Source organism: Rhinolophus ferrumequinum, chromosome 7 (genome assembly GCF_004115265.2).
Source record: "Rhinolophus ferrumequinum isolate MPI-CBG mRhiFer1 chromosome 7, mRhiFer1_v1.p, whole genome shotgun sequence".
NCBI classification, from domain to species: domain Eukaryota; kingdom Metazoa; phylum Chordata; class Mammalia; order Chiroptera; family Rhinolophidae; genus Rhinolophus; species Rhinolophus ferrumequinum.
The window spans coordinates 81,218,927-81,238,267 of record NC_046290.1 but is presented as its reverse complement, the minus strand read 5'-3'; the positions used below and the strand labels follow the sequence as shown (position 1 = coordinate 81,238,267).

Here is a 19,341-nt window from a genome sequence, read left to right as displayed (position 1 = left end):
ATCAGTGAGCGTTAAATGACATCAAAAGAGTATATAAAAAGTACAGTATTAGCAAAACCTAGAGCTGAAAGAAAATTCTGAGATAATTGACTTCAATTCCTGCATTTTATAGATAAATGTTTTAAGTATCTTATTCCTAAATCAAACAGCTAGCCTAAGGCAGACTTAGAAAACCTGAATTCCCGTCCTGGTTCTCAACCCAAAATTCTTTTCACAATTCTGCTAGTTTTATATGTTATTGTAAGTCTCATTTTAAAGATATTAACACATTTTTTAAAAATCTGTCAACATGCATGGCTCCTTCTCTTTAATATTTTTCAGTCCAATTTTGTGAATGGGCCATGCTTACCTAAGTACTGCTCTGGTTTAAGACAATAGCTCTTAAAAAGTGTGTCAATGCAAAAATCATTGTTTTTCGAACTTTAACTTTCCTTTCGCCGATGCCTCTTTTATTAAAATTAACAAAGAAGCAGAATACAAATGTTATCAGAACACTGTTAATACACTCACACACCTGCAAACTTCACCAATTAGAAAAGAACTACCTGACAACATGGCAAACTGAAAAACATTCAAAGTAAACAGTTAAAAAAAATGAGAGAGAAGTAGAGAAAAAACCAAAATCCACACTTAAACTATGAAAATGAAAGTACCGAGTGATAAGATGAATTTTGTCTTGGTTTTCTTGATAACATGGAACAGTGGTTCTTTATCTTTTCTGTGCATTTGAATCACCTGGACGGCTTGTTAAAATCAACCCCAGAATTTGTGATCCAGTAAGTCAAGGGTGTAACCCAAGGATTTTGATTTACAACAGATTTCCAAGTAACACTGATGCTGCTAGTCTGGGACCGCATTTTGAGAACCACTGCCCTAAGATAAAGATGATAAATACAGAGGGTGCCAAAAAAATGTATACACATTTTAAGAAAGGAAAACTGTTATTAAAATTGTAATACTCAATACATACCGATAGCAAAAGATAAATACAAGTCACGTTTGACTTCTGCAATTACAAGAGGTGCTCAAAGTGGTTACCATCAGCATCCAGACACTTCTGATTATGGCGAACTACTGCTTGAGCAACATGGACAAAAGTGTCCACTTGTATACATTGTTTTGGTACCCCATATGTCAGGAACCACAACTCAGAATCCTTCGCAACACATGCTCCAGGCAGCACTACCAATATTATCAAAGTTGGCAAATAAGGGACAACCAATATTAATCTCTGCCACAGAAACTCTGACTTTGTCTTCACAAAAGGATAATAAAAATGTTTTAGAAATCAATATTTAAGACTACAACTGGCGGACAAACGTCAGAGTAATCTGAAAACAATGAGAAATGTAAGTTTTCAATATGGTACTTAAAGATATTCTTTCCATTTCTGCTTCTGTGTGGATTTAAAAAGAAGTAGTTGCACCTATTTTTAAATACGTAAGTTAACACTCATGGATTAAAGTTTGATTAGTTTCTTTTCACAAAATTTACAAACCTGCTGATGGCTTAACACTTATTATCTCAACTCCTTCTGGCAAATGCAACTCTTGGCTATAAACCATTTCTGAAGATAGAGTCAACTTGCTGGTACTCTGGAGATTTGCTCTGCAAGCCTGAAACTTCTGTGAAAAAGGAGATAGGATCTTCTCTGGAGAAGAAGAATAATGTTCTTCTGGCTGCCAAACTGCTTCAGATATTTTTGTATCTACTTTTTCATCTATAAAACATAAGAATAAAAACCAGGGAGAGTGTGAGGGTAACCCTATAAACATGACAATTGCCTCTTTTCATAATCTAAAATTGTCTTATAAAATGTAAAAAGTAAAACTATTAATATGATTCTTTGTACCAGGAAAACCAGAAAATTATTTTACTTTTTGAATTAACTGAATAAATTATATTATCATCACTTAATAAAAATAGCTTTAAAATATTCATTGAACTGTCTAATCATATATAATTTGTTCAGTTCAGCCTACTTAATGTTAGAAATAAAAGGGACTCACCCAATGAGACAGGAATGGACTTTAAATGTAAATTCCACATGTGTAACAACGAACGGTTGTCGTGAGTACACTCTATCACAATGAGGTAGAATTTTTCAGAAAATCCATTAGGTGAGCTGCCTGTTGGTATTAATGTTATTTTTTCATTATGAACATGGATAAATGAGACAACTTATTAAATATACCAAGTTAAAATAACGGAATTACAAAAAAAAAAAAAATCAAACTCTTATCTAAACTTCCAAATACAAACTGAAATTATAGAAATGTAATCAACTTCTTTACCATATGAATTTGTATCAACTTAAAATTTTAACAAGTATGCTATGCTTAAATTTCATTTTTGAATTCACAGGCCTAAACACATCATATGTTACTAATACAATGTTCACTTAGGTTAGACCATAGGAACTATGTGATACTATTTTGCTATGTGTAATGTATTTTGCCAAACATATTTCAAAGTAAATAAGTCCCATAATGAAATGATCTATTAATGATTAAGAATTATCTAAAGACCCAAATATAAGTATTCATTATGTGACGTATTATTGAGGGAAAGTTTTCTTAGTTACTTAGTTAGTGTTTAAGCGGCACATAAGTTTCTCAAAATAAACTTAAAAAAATTGCATCTATCTAAAATATATTATAAAATCAGTGGTTCATTACTGCCTGAAAAAAACATTTCTATGCTAGATTTTAATCCAAGTTTTCTCAATTATAAGCTATTCTTCTTTATGTACAAAATTATGTAAACAAAATACATTACAGAAGTTATAAATCAGAACATATTAAAAAATCAGAGAACTACTACTATTAGAGTGCAATCATTTTGTTCTTTTATATTTGCAGAGGGAAAAAGTTTTGAAAGGAACACTAGGAAAGACAGATAATGTGTTCTGGGTGAGTTAGGCATTTAAATTACAAGAATTAAGAGAAAGGAAAGGACAAGGGATTATAACAAAAGAAAAAAGAACAATCAATTTCTGAAAATTTTACTAACAAGAAAGAATGCCCCAATAATGAAAACATCTGTAAAACGTTTTTTCTCTTTTTGACATTAAAGCAAAATAAAATGAAAACTCCTTGGGTATATTCTGGAAAACTCTTGTAATAAAGATAACCGTTTTTGAGTAAAAGTCAATAACAAATTCCAGAATATATTAAGAACAACTAGAAAAAATACTTAAAGAGAAAAAAAGTTAAAAATTGAAAAATCATAGAAAACAAAATGCTAGAAAAGATGAAGATCATAGCAAAACTCAATCTTAAGCAAAGGAGAGTAATTGCTTTAAAAAGTCTTAGAGATTTGGACTGTTAACAACGCTAACATTTTTATTAATACTTTAATATAGAAAAGGAAAAACAAAGAACATTTTGTTGATATAAATAACCCTTTTTTCTGTACTTGACATCTTTATTTCTCATTTTTGATATCATCTTTCCATTCTAATATTCAGAGGTTATAAAAGCATGATTAGTGTTTTTGCATAGCTCATGAAGTCTCAGGGAAAATCATAGAAGACTATGATTTTTCTTTCATAGAAGACTAAATGAAAGCAGTGGTAAGAAATTAGACATTCCACACAGAAGTGCAGAACTCCAAGGAGAAGAAAACTGGAAAAAACATAGAACAAAAAAACAATGTATAAGAGAAGTGAGAAAAATAATCTGGAAAAACACAAAATGTAGTTATTAATATTACTTGAGGCTTGATAACTGACTTTTAAAACAACAGATACACACTAGATGGTTGCTTTATAAGGAAAGTTATTTCTGAGTTTGGCTTGGCTCTGTAATTGAAACTGGTGTCCAAGACATTTTAGCTTTATTTTGCTCTGTTTTCCTTTATCCAAAACAAGCAGTTAATATTGGGTGGAGGAGATTAATTTTTTAAATTGTTTAGTTATAAAAGCATTAAGTAAGACACTTAGTCTTTAAATTGAAACTTGAAGTTTAAGCTACTGCGTAAAATCATAGGTTTCTAAAAGGTCATTGAAGTTTAAGCTACTGCGTAAAATCATAGGTTTCTAAAAGGTCAGTTGTCCATATTATCCATTGTTAGGGCAGGTCCTACATATGCAGAGCACTGACTCATTAATGACAAAAAAACCCACATTTTTTCCTATTATGCTTTAAAAAAACATAATTGACAAACCCTTCAATTTTTCATGTTTATTTCCAGGTTAAGAATAACAAGATACTGACATTTATGATACATAATGTCACAAATCTACACAGGAAAATTTTAACTTCAAATAGATGATATGAAATAGTATACCAATTTATCGTTATTAACTGCCTAACATACAGAATATTTCTCATTACATAAAAAATTCTTACCGTCATCTGTTAATATTCTGTCTTTTCCCAGACTTTTCTTCTCAAGGTTATTCAAAATGAAGTCTTCTTGAAAAACATGAAGCAGCTGGGTTTTTCTGCCTTGCTGAATGTAAATAAATAGTAACATAAGTTGACGTATATGTTATTTACCGAATGCTAAGTGGCCAGAAAAGTAATACTTACAAGTTTGGTAATGGGATCTAATGCAATAATGCATCCTGGCCTGGCTGTTGACTGTTGACTTACGATGTTAAACACTTCACCAACATATTTCTGTTTAAAAAAAAATGGTTATCTCCTTTATTAAACAAATTAAAAATTAGTAATAAATAACATGAAATTTCAGGCATAACAGATCAATAATAAAGATGTTCAGGCGGGGCTAAATAAGTTTACAAGTCTCTTTCATTATGAACATTCTAGGACTTGACCTTATTAGGGATTTATAAGGGAATGAATAAGAATTACAGTCATATAGATGCCTGACCACTACAGTGTATATCTGAAGCTGAAGCTGAATAATAATGAATGTCAACTATAATTTAATATATTTACATATATATACACACACACCTATATACATATATATATATACAGCTACATATACATATATGTATATATATGTATGTGTATATATATATGTGTGTGTGTACGTATATATATATGTGTGTGTATATATATATACACACACACACACACATATATATATATATATGGTCACAGGATGTGGAGTACAGCACAGGGAATAGAGTCAGTGGAATTGTCAGAGGGGTAGTAGATTGGGGGAGGGGAGATTATCACTTTGTGAGGGATATAAATGTCTATTACATTGTTGTACACACCTGAAACTAATAAAAAATTTTAAAAATAAGTACATATACTTATGAAACATAACATTTCTTGAATAAAATTATAAAATTAAAAAACAAAAAGAATTACAGGTCAGTTCATACAGAGAAAAACGAAAGCAATGATTGCAAGGGGGAAAAACTATTTCATATCCAGAAATGTGAAAGACTGACTTTAAGCTCAAAGAAATGTTCTAAGATTCAATGATTTTTTTTTTTTAAGCATTAATTTTGAGGTGAGAAGAATAGAGCTAAAGACACATGCTGTCATACTATATATGTATGCTGATTTCTTGAGCCACTTATATTCTGACAGCTTTAGTCAAGGTCACATTGTTAAATTCAATCTTTATCACACCTGATTATCAGCAGCATTTCATCCTGGTGTTCACTGCCTCCTCCTTGAAATAATTTTCTTCACTTGGATTCCATTACACACTACACTCAATCCACTTTTAACAACAGAATGCCCCAGGGTTCTATCACTTCTGCTTTCCAACTATATTCTCTCCCTCAGTGATCTCACTCATCTAGCTCCACAACTTTAAATTTATATTCTGACAACTACTTATTTTATATCTTCAGACCAGCCTCCCTCTAAACTCCAGAGACTAGTCTACTGGGTCTTTTAGATGTCAAACAAGGCATCTCAAAATTAACATATTCAAAGCCAGGCTCTTAAATCCTCCTGCTCCCCAAAGTCTGCTACTTAAATATTCATCTCTTCTAGAGGCAATTCTACTCTTCGGAATGCTCAGACACAAACCTTGGCAGTCATTCTCTTTTTCACACACAAACCCCATAGCCAGTCCAATCCAGACTATTCGATGCTGAAAACACACCCAGATTTGACCAGTTCTTATCATCTTTATCACTACCACTGGCTACCATTCTAAGCTCCTATGATGCTCTCCCAGACTACTGTAATTATCTTCCTGAATTGGTCTGATTCCACTTCTGCTTCCCATGTCTAAATCTACATAGCAACCAGAGTGATCCTTTTAAAATGTGAGTTCCTATCACTGTCATTTTCTTCAATGGTTTCTATGCTATTCAGAGTAAAAGCCAGTTACCACAATGGCCTATGAGGCCTTATGTGCTCTGGCCAGGCTAACTTTCTGACTCATCCCTGACTATTCTCCCTACACCTCATTTACTCTGCTCCAGCTACATGGTCTCCTTGCTGCTCCTTTACATACCAAACATGGCTGGCCTCAGGACCTATGCACTGGCTGTTCCTCTTCTTATAATACTCTTCCTCTAAATATTCACATAGCTAGCTAGCTCCATCATCTCCTTCAAGTCTTTACTCAAATGGTTCCTTTTTTGTGAGGCTTTCTCTGACTAACACCTTACTTGGCACTCCCCTCCGACTTTAGCTATACTGTATCTCTCCACAGTATTTATTGATATATTTTTACCTTACCCCCACTATATTCCTTCACTAGAATATAAACTCAGATTTTTGTCTGTTTTGTTCACATCTGAATTTGCAGCACTTAAAAAAACAATTCCTGAGGGGTGGCCAATCTCAGTTGGTTAGAGCCTGAGCTCTGAACGGCAGGGTTGCTGGTTCGATTCCCACATGGGCAGGTGAGCTGCGCCCTGCACAACTAAATTGAAGACAATTGAAGACAACTAAATTGAAGAGCTGCCGCTGAGCTACTGGAGGGGCGGCCTGATGGCTCAGTTGGTTAGAGCGTTAAGCTCTCAACAACAAGGTTGCCGATTCAATTTCCGCATGGGATGGTGGGCTGGGTCCCCTGGAACTAAAGATTGAAAATGGCTACTGGACTTGGAGCTGAGCTGTGCCCTCCACAACTAGACTGAAGGACGATGACTTGGAGCTGATGGGCCCTAGGGAAACACAGCTTCCCAACATTCCCCAGTAAAATAAAATTAAAAATTAAAAAAATTCCTGAAAAATAGGTCCTCAATAAATGTTTTTCTACTGTAACACTATATACTTGTATGTGCTTTGAAAAACTGTGTTCCGCAAAACTATGCATTAAAAATAAAAATAACATAGGAATAAAACAGGATTGGAGAAGACCACTGACACTTATGCAATTCTGTAACCAGAGCATTAACAAAAACATTAATTGGTAGTTGAGATGGCTTGAATCTCCAAAACAGGAAGCTCAGTATGGCTGAAAGTTATCTCAGGAGATATTTTAAAACACCACAGACAAAAAAGTGGAAATACTGGCTTGCTGGAGGTGCTGAAACAATGAGGAGGGTGGACTGTTATTAGTTGGGCATAAGACGAAGTGCCGCTTGTCCTAAAACAAAAACTTTGCAATGATGTTGAAAGGACTCGTGCCTGTATTGCAACCAAGCTGAGAGCTTTTTTCTTTCTTGGTTAAAATTAAAATTCTACTCCTGTTATTCCAGCTCAACTTTGCCTAGTAAAAAACTACAGATGAATCAATAACTTCCACATTATATTGTCATTTGTCTCTGAGCAAAAAGTATTACAGAAACAAGTATTGTAAGACAGTAGACTACTTCTGGAATGAATGAAAGAAGTGGTTTCTTTTTTAAAGGAACTTAGAATTACTGTAATGATACAATGTAATTATGAAAAAAATAACTAAAACATATACACGTATTTATTACAAATTACACGTCACATTTCTAGAACATGCCCAGTAAGTATAAATTAAGTATCTAAAAAACTCATATATATATATATATATATATATATATATATATATACACACACATATTTAGTTTTAAGAGCTATTTACTTACAGAAATTTCAGGATTGGAAAGCTCATAGAGAAGTTTCTTGGCATCAATAACTGCTTCATATAATCTCAGATACTGTCCATCACTTGCTACAAAGCATGCACTAGGAGAGTTGCAATATGCACCTACAAAGTATTTAAAAACATTTAAAATTTAATCTTTATGCAATAATGTCACAAAATATGAGTTTATTAAATAAAAATCAGACTACTTACCTAGACAGTAACTGGGTATAAGAGTGGGCAGCCACGCCACATTGGAAAATGCGGAAACATGAAGTGAATTAATCCGGGCAAGCTCAGAAACACCTCCAGAGAAAGACAATGGCCCAACTGGATCAACCCTCCAAAGAATAAGCTCACTATAAACTGCGTTGGGATCCTGAAATGCCACATCAACGGTGCTTTTATTCTGTTGTGCCAAAGAACAGTCTTCAATATTTAAAGCATCATTAGCTTGTTTTTGGTTATCAACATCTGGTGTCCTTAATGCATTATGGTGTGATGTTGTCAACAATAATGGCAATACTGAGTGGCAAGCTAAATCATTAAGATGAAAGCGATGACCACAGTATCTGGACTTGTGGGAAATACTGAGAACTGTAGAAAAAGCAGATTCCTCGGCAAAACTGACTAGCCACTGATTCAAAGAGCCATCAGCATGCTTTGAAATCATCATAACGTTTGGGGTGAAAATACTTAATTTTAAACTATTAGTTGATTTACTGTGAACAGAAGAAATAAGCATTGATGTGGAACGTGTGAGGCTAGAAGGTTTTTGTTTCCCTTGCTGAATAGCCAAGTCAACATTCTTGGTACAGGCATACATCACTATGCTTTTACAAAGAGAGTTCGCATCACCTGTGGGGAAAGCTACAGGAATTCTGGAAACAAAGGACACCTAGAATTAAGAAAGTGAGCATTAGAATACATGAAATTATATAAAGAGATGTTACAAAACAGTACCCACATTTAAGAAGAGGTAGCTCTGCAGAGATCATAATAATAGTACCTGTACTTGGCGAAACATACCAGGCTGGTATTCATCCAGCCAATCCACATGCCAAACCAGCAAAGAACCATCCACGGGATGAATACTAAATAGCATGTCTGCATTTTTACTCCACTCAGACAGAAGCACTTCAATCTGATGATCAATAGCAGCTGATGGCAACGGTACAAAACTTGAGTTTGGTACCATTTTATCACCACCAAACTCTTTCTTTTCGTGATTTATTTTTGGATCATCAACACCATCATCCGTTTCTATAGGCAAAAGGGTACATGAAATAAGTAAATGCAATCAAGCTATTACTGTAAACTAAGAAAAATCTTTATAAATGCATTCAAGATGAAATATGTAATAGTTTTCATGTAACTAAGAAATGGGCTTCCCTTTAAAAGTAACTTTGCTCCAGGAATATAAGACCATGGGAGTTAACTCAATAATCAGAAGACCTATAGGACTGAGTCAGTGGATTACTGGTAGAAGGACTAATATTGGACTAGAAAATAGGTAAACTGGTTTCTAAACCCAGGTGGACCACAATTAACGACGGAGAGAAGTGAGACCCACTACTTCTCTGGACCTTGGTTTTGCTCATGGTAAAATAAGGGAGTTGAAACTGGGACTATAATTCTGGGCTGAATTTTTAAAATATATTACTGGAATGCAATTTGTACTTTCTTCATAATATCAGATTTATCAAAACCTGAGTCTAATATATTAGCTATCCTCTAGGTGTATGCATTTATAACTGACATAACATCTTAAAGAAACTACTTCAAAGAAATACATTTATAATGCCCAATTTCCAGATTTTCTAAAACATATAGGTAATTAAAAATAAACTGGTATACCAACTTAATACAGCTAAATATATATATGACCTTTATTTCAAAAATCCTGGCTCCCACTCCTGTTCAGGAATATAGAGACTTTCTTAAAAGAGAATCTCAGGAAATGTTAGACTGTTGACCAGATTTTAAAAATTTGTCAAGACATACAAATCATTAAGAAAAAGAAACATAATTCAACAGAAAATTAGGCAAAGGACATGAAGAGGCAAACCACAGAAGAGATAAAATAATTCTGTTCAATTTGCTTCAAGAAAATGCCAAGTAAAACAAGATGTCGTTTTCCCCATATCGACTGACAAAAAGTAATATAATTGAAAAGATTCAGTGGTGGCAAGGATGTAAAAAAAGGATATTTGGATATACTTAGAAGAAGTATAAACTGGTAAAACATTTCTGGAGGGCAATTTGGCAGAAGTTATTGAAATTTAAAATGTTTACACTCTGGTAATTCTACATCTAGGAAATTATGTTATAAAAAAATTTGAAGATGAAAAGATAAGTCATTATCAATATAGTGAAAAACAATTTAAATCAATTTAAATGTCTATCAATAGAGGATATGCTAAAATTTACTCTTGACATGGAATACTCAGGAGCTGTTAAAAAAAAGTTAGATAGAAAAGTTCCCATTGCTGAATTTAAAAAGCAAGTTGTAGAACACTAACTTTGTTTAAAAATGAACTCTCATAGAACTTAAAAAAAAAAAAAAATTACCTGTATAAATATGTTTGTATGAGCGTAGAAAAGAATAATTGTGGGAAGACATGCATCAAACTTAACAATATGGATACTTTATACCTGTCTGTATTTTTTTTTTCTAATGAGCATGTACAATCTTATAATTAAAACAAAGCCTTTTTAAAAACAAAACATTTATGAACCACAAACTGTAGCAGAGATAGCTTGTTGCCCACTACAAATTGATGCTTCCTAGTCCTTAATAGAGAATGGATATCAAGTCACGGACTACATGGGCCTTGTGACTAATGCTTTTCAATGAAATGAGAAGTGACATGTGCAATTCTGAGTCAAAGTTGAGAAACAGCCACACTCTTTCTTCCCATATGACCAAGGCTAAATGCAGAGGAATTTAAGGCCCTAGTATAATGCTTCTCAAACTTCCACATACATACAAATCTCCTGGGGATTTCATTAAACTGTGGATTCTTATTTAGTAGATCTGGGTGGAACCTGAAACTGTGCATTTCTAATATGCTCGGGGGGGAAATACCAATGCTACTAGCCACAGACAGTAAGGGCTGACAGAAGCATAAGTGTGGAGAATCCCGAGTCCCTGTATCACCATGTGGATGAAAGCTGTCTGGAACAGGAACATCTACACTGAATTACTAAATGAGCTAGTCTAAATTTGTATTATGCCATTGCAATTTTGAAGTTTATTTTTGACAGTAGCTAGTGTTACCCTAATATAAAAATCTTTACTATTACGAACAAAACTTTACATTTTTATCCTTCTTAAAGCTTTACCTTCGTCAGATTTTACATCTGCCTGATTAGAGTCTTCTGCACTGGCCTCAGAAGATGGTTGTTCAAAACTTTTTCTAAGTTGCTGTAAAAAGACTTCCATGGACAAAGTAAAATGTAACTCTTTATTGTTTAGCCAATGTACCACAAAAGGTCCACTCTTCTCTTCATTTTCACTTAAACTTAGAGATGTAATAGAAGGAAGAAGTGGAATGTCTGTAAGGAACAACAACAATAATAAAATGATTATAATTTCTCTCATTCTAGCATACAAAACATCCAGGTCTCACATATTTATTATTGACTGTTACATTTATCTTTAAAACTCTGCAATACATATCATTTAACCTATAAGTAAGACTCTTAACATAATGTTTGCCACAATTATCATTAATAATGACAGACTTAAATGGTCTGTCATTTAACATACCTATTATATATTTAACATACCTATTAGACATTTAACATACCTATTATAAAGGACATAAAATTATATATTCTAGGTCATATAGCATAACATATATACATAGAAATATTTTAATTCTAAAAAATATTCTCATTAAGAAACGTCTATAATTTGTAGACATCTTCATAGAAAAGTCTTAATTTACACATAAACTTTGGTAAAAAAATATTTTAACCTGATCTACCATGAAAAATATCATCATTATGTTGTCAAAGGAATTAGTGATTTATCTCAATAACAACTTACTTTCTTAATAGACTGACATTATCACTTTTTAAATGTCCTTCTCATCTAATTCTAAGATAGACACTGCTATTTATTTATTAGCATCAAGACTGAAGTTGGAAAGTGAAATTGAGGTTCCCTTCTTATACTCAGGAAAGGCATTCAAGACAAACCAACTCAGCTACAAAAATAAATAAAGTTCCCTGGCATTGTTTTTGATATAATTGCTAAATTAAGTACACTGAAGTATGAATTCAGAGTAAGTTGTGATAAATGATAATCCATAACTAACAGAGGTGGAGAAAAATTTGTCTATCATATTAAACCAAATTTAAATCTAGCTTATGCCGGTATCTGCTCAACAGTAAGGCTGAAATGAATTCAGGATGTGTAAACTGATTATACACTTCATGAAAGCAAGGATCACACCTGTTTTGATCACCACTGTATCTCCAGTTCCTATACTGGCATAAACACTCAATAAAAGCCTTGAGGGACTGAACTGCCAATTCCATTGTTCCTAGGTTGGATACACAATAATACCAGGGATTGAGAGCATGCCCCCAAGAATCCTAAATAGGTGCAATTTTCTGATTTTTGACTCACAATCAACCTAAAAGGGATCAGCAATGCTTTTAGTAGAGCATAGGCCTAGTTGTTAAGCATACAAGAAGGGCTAATGCCTACTTACCAGAAGCATTCTGGCTAAAAGGAAACTCACATTTCTTCTGTATTCTGACCTCACTTAAATAATCTGATTAAAGTCATTTTTTATGAGAAATCTTCATGGAAAGGATATAAGAACTAGAACTAGGAGAACATACTCTTACCACTTCTCTCTTGTATCTATTTCGATTGATGGGCAAATAAGTGAAGCCAAATCTGAGAGTTGGGCATTACAACAGATTTAATTTGAGGAAAGGAATTCTCCACAGGGTCTAATCTAACTGCTTATCTATTTTGCTTTGATTTGCTCTATATGTACGGATTTTCCTTATGGATCTATAATCTAAAGAAAGGTTTTAGAGCTTTCCCTATTGTAAGGTAATCAAGGAGATGCTACACTGGAACTTAGGGTTCACTCAGCCTTTTCCATTAAAGTAAAATTTCAAGCTTTCTACATTCTCCAAATATTGTCCTTTACTCAGCAGAGACTCAATATTATTCTACTGACCTTAGAGTTGTGTCTGGGTAGTATAACCTCTGTCAATGTATATACTTTCATAAAGGTAATGGGATTTTCTAAGCCTATGTATTTTTTTCATAAAAAAATAATTCAATATTCTCCCCTTTATATTTTCCTGGCTCATGTATTCTTTTAGAGTTAGCTGGGACTGTTGTCTACCAAATAAAAGCTACAAGAATCAGTAAATAGTCTTCATTCCTACCACAAGTATCAACACACTTTAACTTACCAGAGTACTTCTCACTTTGATTCAACTAACGGTTCCTTGAATGTTTATTGCTATGCTTACTTTAAGAATGCAATACAGCAAATCCAATGTGTTACACGGAAATAAGTGATGCTAAATTTATGCTTAAGAATATACCAAAATATACAAAAACTCATCAAGAATGGTTATCTTCTGAGGAGAAGGAGTAGGGTGGGATAGAGGTGAAAAAAGGCTTTTATTTTTCACTTTCTATACAGATGGTATTAAGATATGCAAATATGTTAATTTTTTTTCTCAGTAATATTCTAAGGTTCGAATTTTAAATGCCATGGTATCACTTGGTTTTTAAACTCACAAAAAACAATTACTAAAACAATGAGCACTTAAATTCTTCAAATTCATAGACAGATCCAGATATTGTAGATAATCAATCTAATGGTATATATTTGACTTTAGATATAGTCACACAGTACATTGCAATTTTCATAGAGGTAAGTTTCTTAATTCTTCCAGTTATAAATTGTACATATTTCTGCCCTATTTCTGAAATGGCTCCAAAGAGCAAATACTAAACACATTAGTTTTATTTTAACAACTACACAATAATTACAAAATACTACTCTGTGGTGTTAACTTCTATAGTAAGGATTAGCTTAAATTTCAACTTTTGAATAAACTAATAAAGAATCTCAATGACTTATCAAGATCTTAAATCATAGTCTTAAAAAGCAAACAAATAAAGAAAAAACCTCTTTTTGTGTCACCAGGGAGCTGGCAACAATGAAAAGTTACTAAGAAAGTCACCTCCAATACTTGACCCATTTGTAAACTAAAAGTATGACTTATCTGTTGTAAAACCAATCTACTCAATTCCAAGACATTTTCTGAACAGTGCTTCATTACCCGTGGCTGGGTTGATGCTGGCTGCAATGTGAAAGTGGCAAAGTGCGTTGGCGTGCAGTGGGGTGTTCCGATGGACATGATGAGGATCCTGCTGATGGGGCAGGTATCCCGTATGTGCTGCAAGTGCAAGTGATCTCCTCCGACCTCGACGAAAATGTCTCAGATTGACCTGTGTGAATACACAAAGTAAATTCATTGTCTATATTGTCATAAGAATATGTGTACAGGTAATATAATGATTATTAGACATTACAGATATTCTATTTTAGGTGAGTTTATATGTACAAATATCTTTCAGTATTTTTGTATACCAAATTTGAAACCAGAAGAAGCTTAGAACTTAGACTGCTTGTCGCTTTTTTTAACCATCACACAATACAGTGCAATTTTCACTTGGTTCATTTTCTGATAATTAATTCTCTAAACTTAAAAAAAAAGTTTATAATAATGTGTCTGTGGACAATGATTGTCTGCATACTCTTGTCTTGTATCCACAGCTTACACCCTATGACCACAAAGCATTGGATAATATTACCATAATAAATTTGGGTGTATTTCATAATTTAGAAAGCACTTTCAGAGATCATCTCATTTGACACATAAGACAGACATTGCAAATATTGTTCTTCTCATCTTTCATATGAGTTTATATAGTAAAGTTAATACAGAACCCAAGGTCACCTAAAAGAATCTGCAGATTCCTAGTCAAGAACCCTTTTCAGCTATTATTACACGTAACCATTTTATCACAGTTGTTGAGTTTCCATGCGTTATATAATTTAATTATATTCTAAGCCATTAGAATACTACACAAATTTGAAAAATTATTGTTTGATAACCACAGAAAGCATTCAAAGATAAATAATTTTTAGATTACTTCCTGTTTTCAATACCAAAAAAATAATAAGATTCTGTATTACTGGTCTATGTTCAAATAGTATAAACATCAAAAATTGACTTTTACTTTCTACACTACTTAGTAAAATAAACATTCCAAGTTCTGGGGGGTTCTAAAAATAACAAAATACAACAGACTCTGATTAGCTACTCTAATCATTCCTGTTATCATCAGTTAATTTAAGATTAACTTCATAATTATAAGTGGTTTTTTGCTCTAGGAAAAATACTTAAGAATTTTTGAAGCAAATAAAACAAAATTTTATGAGAATTATTTTCCTTAGATATATTTTTCATAATTCTCCATATGACTTTGAATATTAGAATCAATGTTACAAAAAAAAGGCAATGTACAGAAGGTTTTAAAACTTGTAGGAAATAATATCTAACAAAAATACTCACATCTAAAGCATTTTGAACTCGTTCTTTACTGGAAGCATTTCTCTCAAAGTTATTTGTTAAATTAATCGGTTCAGTCCAATGGTTACTGTCACCTCCATATAGCAAACAATCATTTGGTAAAAACGTCTCTACCCAAAGACGACACACATTATCTTTGCAGCAAGTCAACAGCACATTACATACAGAAGCCCTAAGGAATAAAAAAAAGATTTTAGAAGCAAATATATAAATTTCTCAAAGTATCACATTCTACAATGTTTCTATAATGCACACGAAGTACTGATGAAGATAATGTCAACATATTATACATTTATGCAATGTATTTAGTCAAAATCATTACAATTGAGTGGGTATTTGATTTCATCACATCGAATGCTTGCTAACCGATTTTTCTGCCTAGAATTCAGTATTGTTTCTAATACTTATATTATAGTTATTGTTTCTATAATCTAAGATTCTTCTACATCTAAAGAATAAAGACTGAGATCATACCATAATCCCTCAACTAATAAGAAAAAAACCTACATCTATTAAAATTTTCTGATTTATTCAGTGGATAGTGACTTGAATTATTTCATAATGCTTCACTTTTACTTCCTGTAAAGATACATGCACATTGGTCAGTAACAAGCTACAGTAATTATTTAGTGCACTTATTCTCTCCTTGCCTAACATATGCTGAAAGGAGGGAAGTATAAGAATAAATATTCAATATCTAGTTCAGGGCATCACAATATATTAATCCACTCTCTTTTCCTCAAAGACGTTGGGTATAATTAAAGAAATGTTTGAGGTCTCATGGTATGTCCTCTCAATAAAGATGAGTTTGTTTGTTTGTTTGTTTGTTTTTAACCAGAGGAGATACACATATAAGGTACAAGATGAGGGAGTGAAATCAAAAAAGGGTTCATGCAAATGCAAATGGCAATATGGAGAATGATTAAGAGATAAAAGAACGGGATACACAACACAGAGAAGAAAAAGATGCACAACTCTGTCACTTAACATCTAACATGGCATCTAACATAGAAGTAAATTATTCTTTCACATAGCTCTCCTCTTAAGTGTTAATCACGGTTGACCTGTGGCTAGGGGTTTGTAAGACAGGGACTAATATTACTTGAATCTTCATAGGCAAAAGTCCTATAGCTATGGATTCTCAAAGTAAAAAAAAGCAGTCAAAATCACAAAGATGATGTTCTGTTAATACATGGGGAAAATTACTAATTCACTGACCTAGGCATATATTTGCTTGTTTTACGCCAGGAAAATCCATTTACAGCTCGAGGATGGGCCAGATATACAAAAGAAAAGTCAATTTCTCCTTGGGATTGTTTTTCTGAACTTAAATCTGGAGAGGTAACAGCTGCCCGCCAGTTTTCTACATTATACCATACCTTTAAAAGACAGTCATCCTAAAGAAAAACAAAAACAAAAACAAACTGAAAATCATCCACATCAGAATTAAATAAAAAATTAAGTCAAATAGCAAAAGTAAGATTTTTCTCCATAATCACAGAAACTTAGGGAAGGGAGAAGAGGTTGGGCATGGAGGCATTGAGAAGAAAATCTCTGATTCCGATACTTATCTATTAGCATTCCTTAATTGTGCTTTGAGGATTAAGGTGTGTGAATGCGCGTATTTTGTAAGGGTTGGTTTAAGAAAAATTCTAGTTACCACATAGTATGAAAAATGGAGTCATTCAGGAAAGACTGAAAGCTGAAGTTAAGGGTTCTTTTTTCCAATTAGCCAAATATCAAATAAGAAAGCATTACCACTAGCAGACTTAAGAAGACTGCTAATTTTTTAAAACAAAGGACATTTTTGATGAATTATCATATGAATGTTCAAAACAATGTTGAAGATGATATACTAAAGCATATAGTAGACGCTTTAACTACTACTATATAAAATAATCTAAGTACAATCAAAATTGCATTTCCTAATTTGGGAAGTAAGGGAAGAACAAGGGAGGCTAAAATGTACCCGGTTTTGCTCTTAAACTATAATTGCACTCCCACCTGTAACATCAATCAGAACAGCTCCACTTCTCTCCTAAAACAACCTCAGTACTTAGGGTATCACACATTCTTAATCTGCAGAATTCTTAATCTGCAGAAAGCTTTGAGCCATGAGAACAATAACTTCAGGCTATCGGTTGTGTATTAACTGCTCTGTGAACCAATAATTAAAAATAATTTCAAGGAAATATATGTTGTTCTGAAATCAAAGAAAATAGTTTCAAATGTCCTTCTAGAAAGTCTGTAAATTCTTATCTTAAATATAGCCTAATATATCTGTCAGTTTAAATTAATATAAATACCAGTTTATTTAAAGTGTGCTAGATAAAATAAACAGTAGCAATAGTTATTGACAGTATACTATATGCAAGATACTGCACCAGTCATTTTACTACTGTCTAAATTAATCCTTGATGAATGACCCATGAGGCAGGTGTTATTATCCTCACTTTACACATGAGAAAACCAAGGCTCAAAGAGATTAACTACTTACCCAATATCAAATAATCAAAGGCAGACTTATACCAAAATTATCTTTAAGTCTACGTCCCTACTGCTTTTTAACACAATTATTATTGAGCCAATTTTTGCTATTTAACATTTTTAACATAAAATATTTTCAACTTAAATAAATAAAATAATGAATCCAGTTAAGGTTTCTGAAGTTTCAAAATAAACCATAAGCACAATCTGGCAAGAGCATTTTCACAAATTACCTTCCCAGCAGTGGCAAAAAATTCTCCATCTGGTGAAAATTTCATTAAATGAATTTGGGAAGCAGTTCTGTAAAATTAAACAGAGAAAGAATAATTTTCAAGGAAAATTAAATAAGAGAGACTGCAATAGTACTTCGCTAAACTATATTCAGCAATTTCTTCAAATTAAACTTTTTGATAGCACAAGTTTCGCACTCACTTTTAAGTATATCTTATAAATAAAAAACAAATTTTAAAATGTAAAACTTTAAGTATAAAAATTATTTCTATGTAAAAATATTAATGCATAAGAATCATGTGAGAAATGACTAGTCAGTCTTCAAAATTTAAGACAAAAGAGTCTTAAATTTTAGCTGTCATTTCCTTAAAATGTGAGAAAGAATGGTTTTATTTTTTAACCTGTAAAATAATTTCCAGAGCCACATATTATCTGTATTTCAACATATATTTTCATGGACAAATATTTTAAAATGAATTCTGCCTTCAGGTTGCATTTGACTAATTAAAGATTATGTGTGAGTTAATGACCATCATGGACTTAGCCTGACAGCTTCACCTACATACTTGGTGCACACTTGCCTTTTTATCTCCAAGCTCTGGCACATTTCCCTTCATTGCCTTCCCTTTTAGCTACCCATACATGCTGATCTCAAGACACCTCTCACTATCTTTGCTTTTCTTTTCTTTTTTTACCCAAGTTTGTGTTTAGATTCATCCTGAATTTATTTGCAAAGCAGGCCAAAAACGAATTCTGTCACAGTTTGTTCCAAATACAAATAACTTTTTTTCCTGATTGTAAATGTAATAAATACGTAACAGAAAAGATTGACACAGATGGATGAAAAGAACAAAATGAAATCATCTATAGGTTCACCAATACCATGACACTGATTCCCAGGCAAAACCTTAACATTTTAATGCACAGACTTCCAGACCCTTCTCTCCACTCTCCAATTCTATCTACTTTCTATGGGAGGGTGTAGGGGAGGAAGGGATGGAAACTCATGTCATGTTTATAATT

At 32.8% G+C, this 19,341-nt stretch overlaps 1 protein-coding gene across 4 annotated transcripts in view; it reads right to left on the bottom strand.

Annotated features, from left to right (window-relative positions):
• DMXL1 (Dmx like 1) overlaps window positions 1-19,341 on the bottom strand; it is a 113,225-nt gene that overhangs the window by 68,920 nt on the left and 24,964 nt on the right. For all 4 annotated transcript variants that reach the window (XM_033109777.1, XM_033109778.1, XM_033109775.1 and 1 more), the window contains exons 6-17: window positions 18,321-18,387; window positions 16,819-16,997; window positions 15,583-15,772; window positions 14,284-14,452; window positions 11,299-11,511; window positions 8,963-9,216; window positions 8,167-8,851; window positions 7,955-8,076; window positions 4,536-4,625; window positions 4,353-4,455; window positions 2,010-2,129; window positions 1,499-1,720 (exon numbers count right to left, since the gene is read on the bottom strand). In XM_033109777.1, coding sequence (XP_032965668.1) covers window positions 1,499-1,720; window positions 2,010-2,129; window positions 4,353-4,455; window positions 4,536-4,625; window positions 7,955-8,076; window positions 8,167-8,851; window positions 8,963-9,216; window positions 11,299-11,511; window positions 14,284-14,452; window positions 15,583-15,772; window positions 16,819-16,997; window positions 18,321-18,387 — 2,414 coding nt within the window. The remainder of the gene's footprint in view (window positions 1-1,498; window positions 1,721-2,009; window positions 2,130-4,352; window positions 4,456-4,535; window positions 4,626-7,954; window positions 8,077-8,166; window positions 8,852-8,962; window positions 9,217-11,298; window positions 11,512-14,283; window positions 14,453-15,582; window positions 15,773-16,818; window positions 16,998-18,320; window positions 18,388-19,341) is intronic.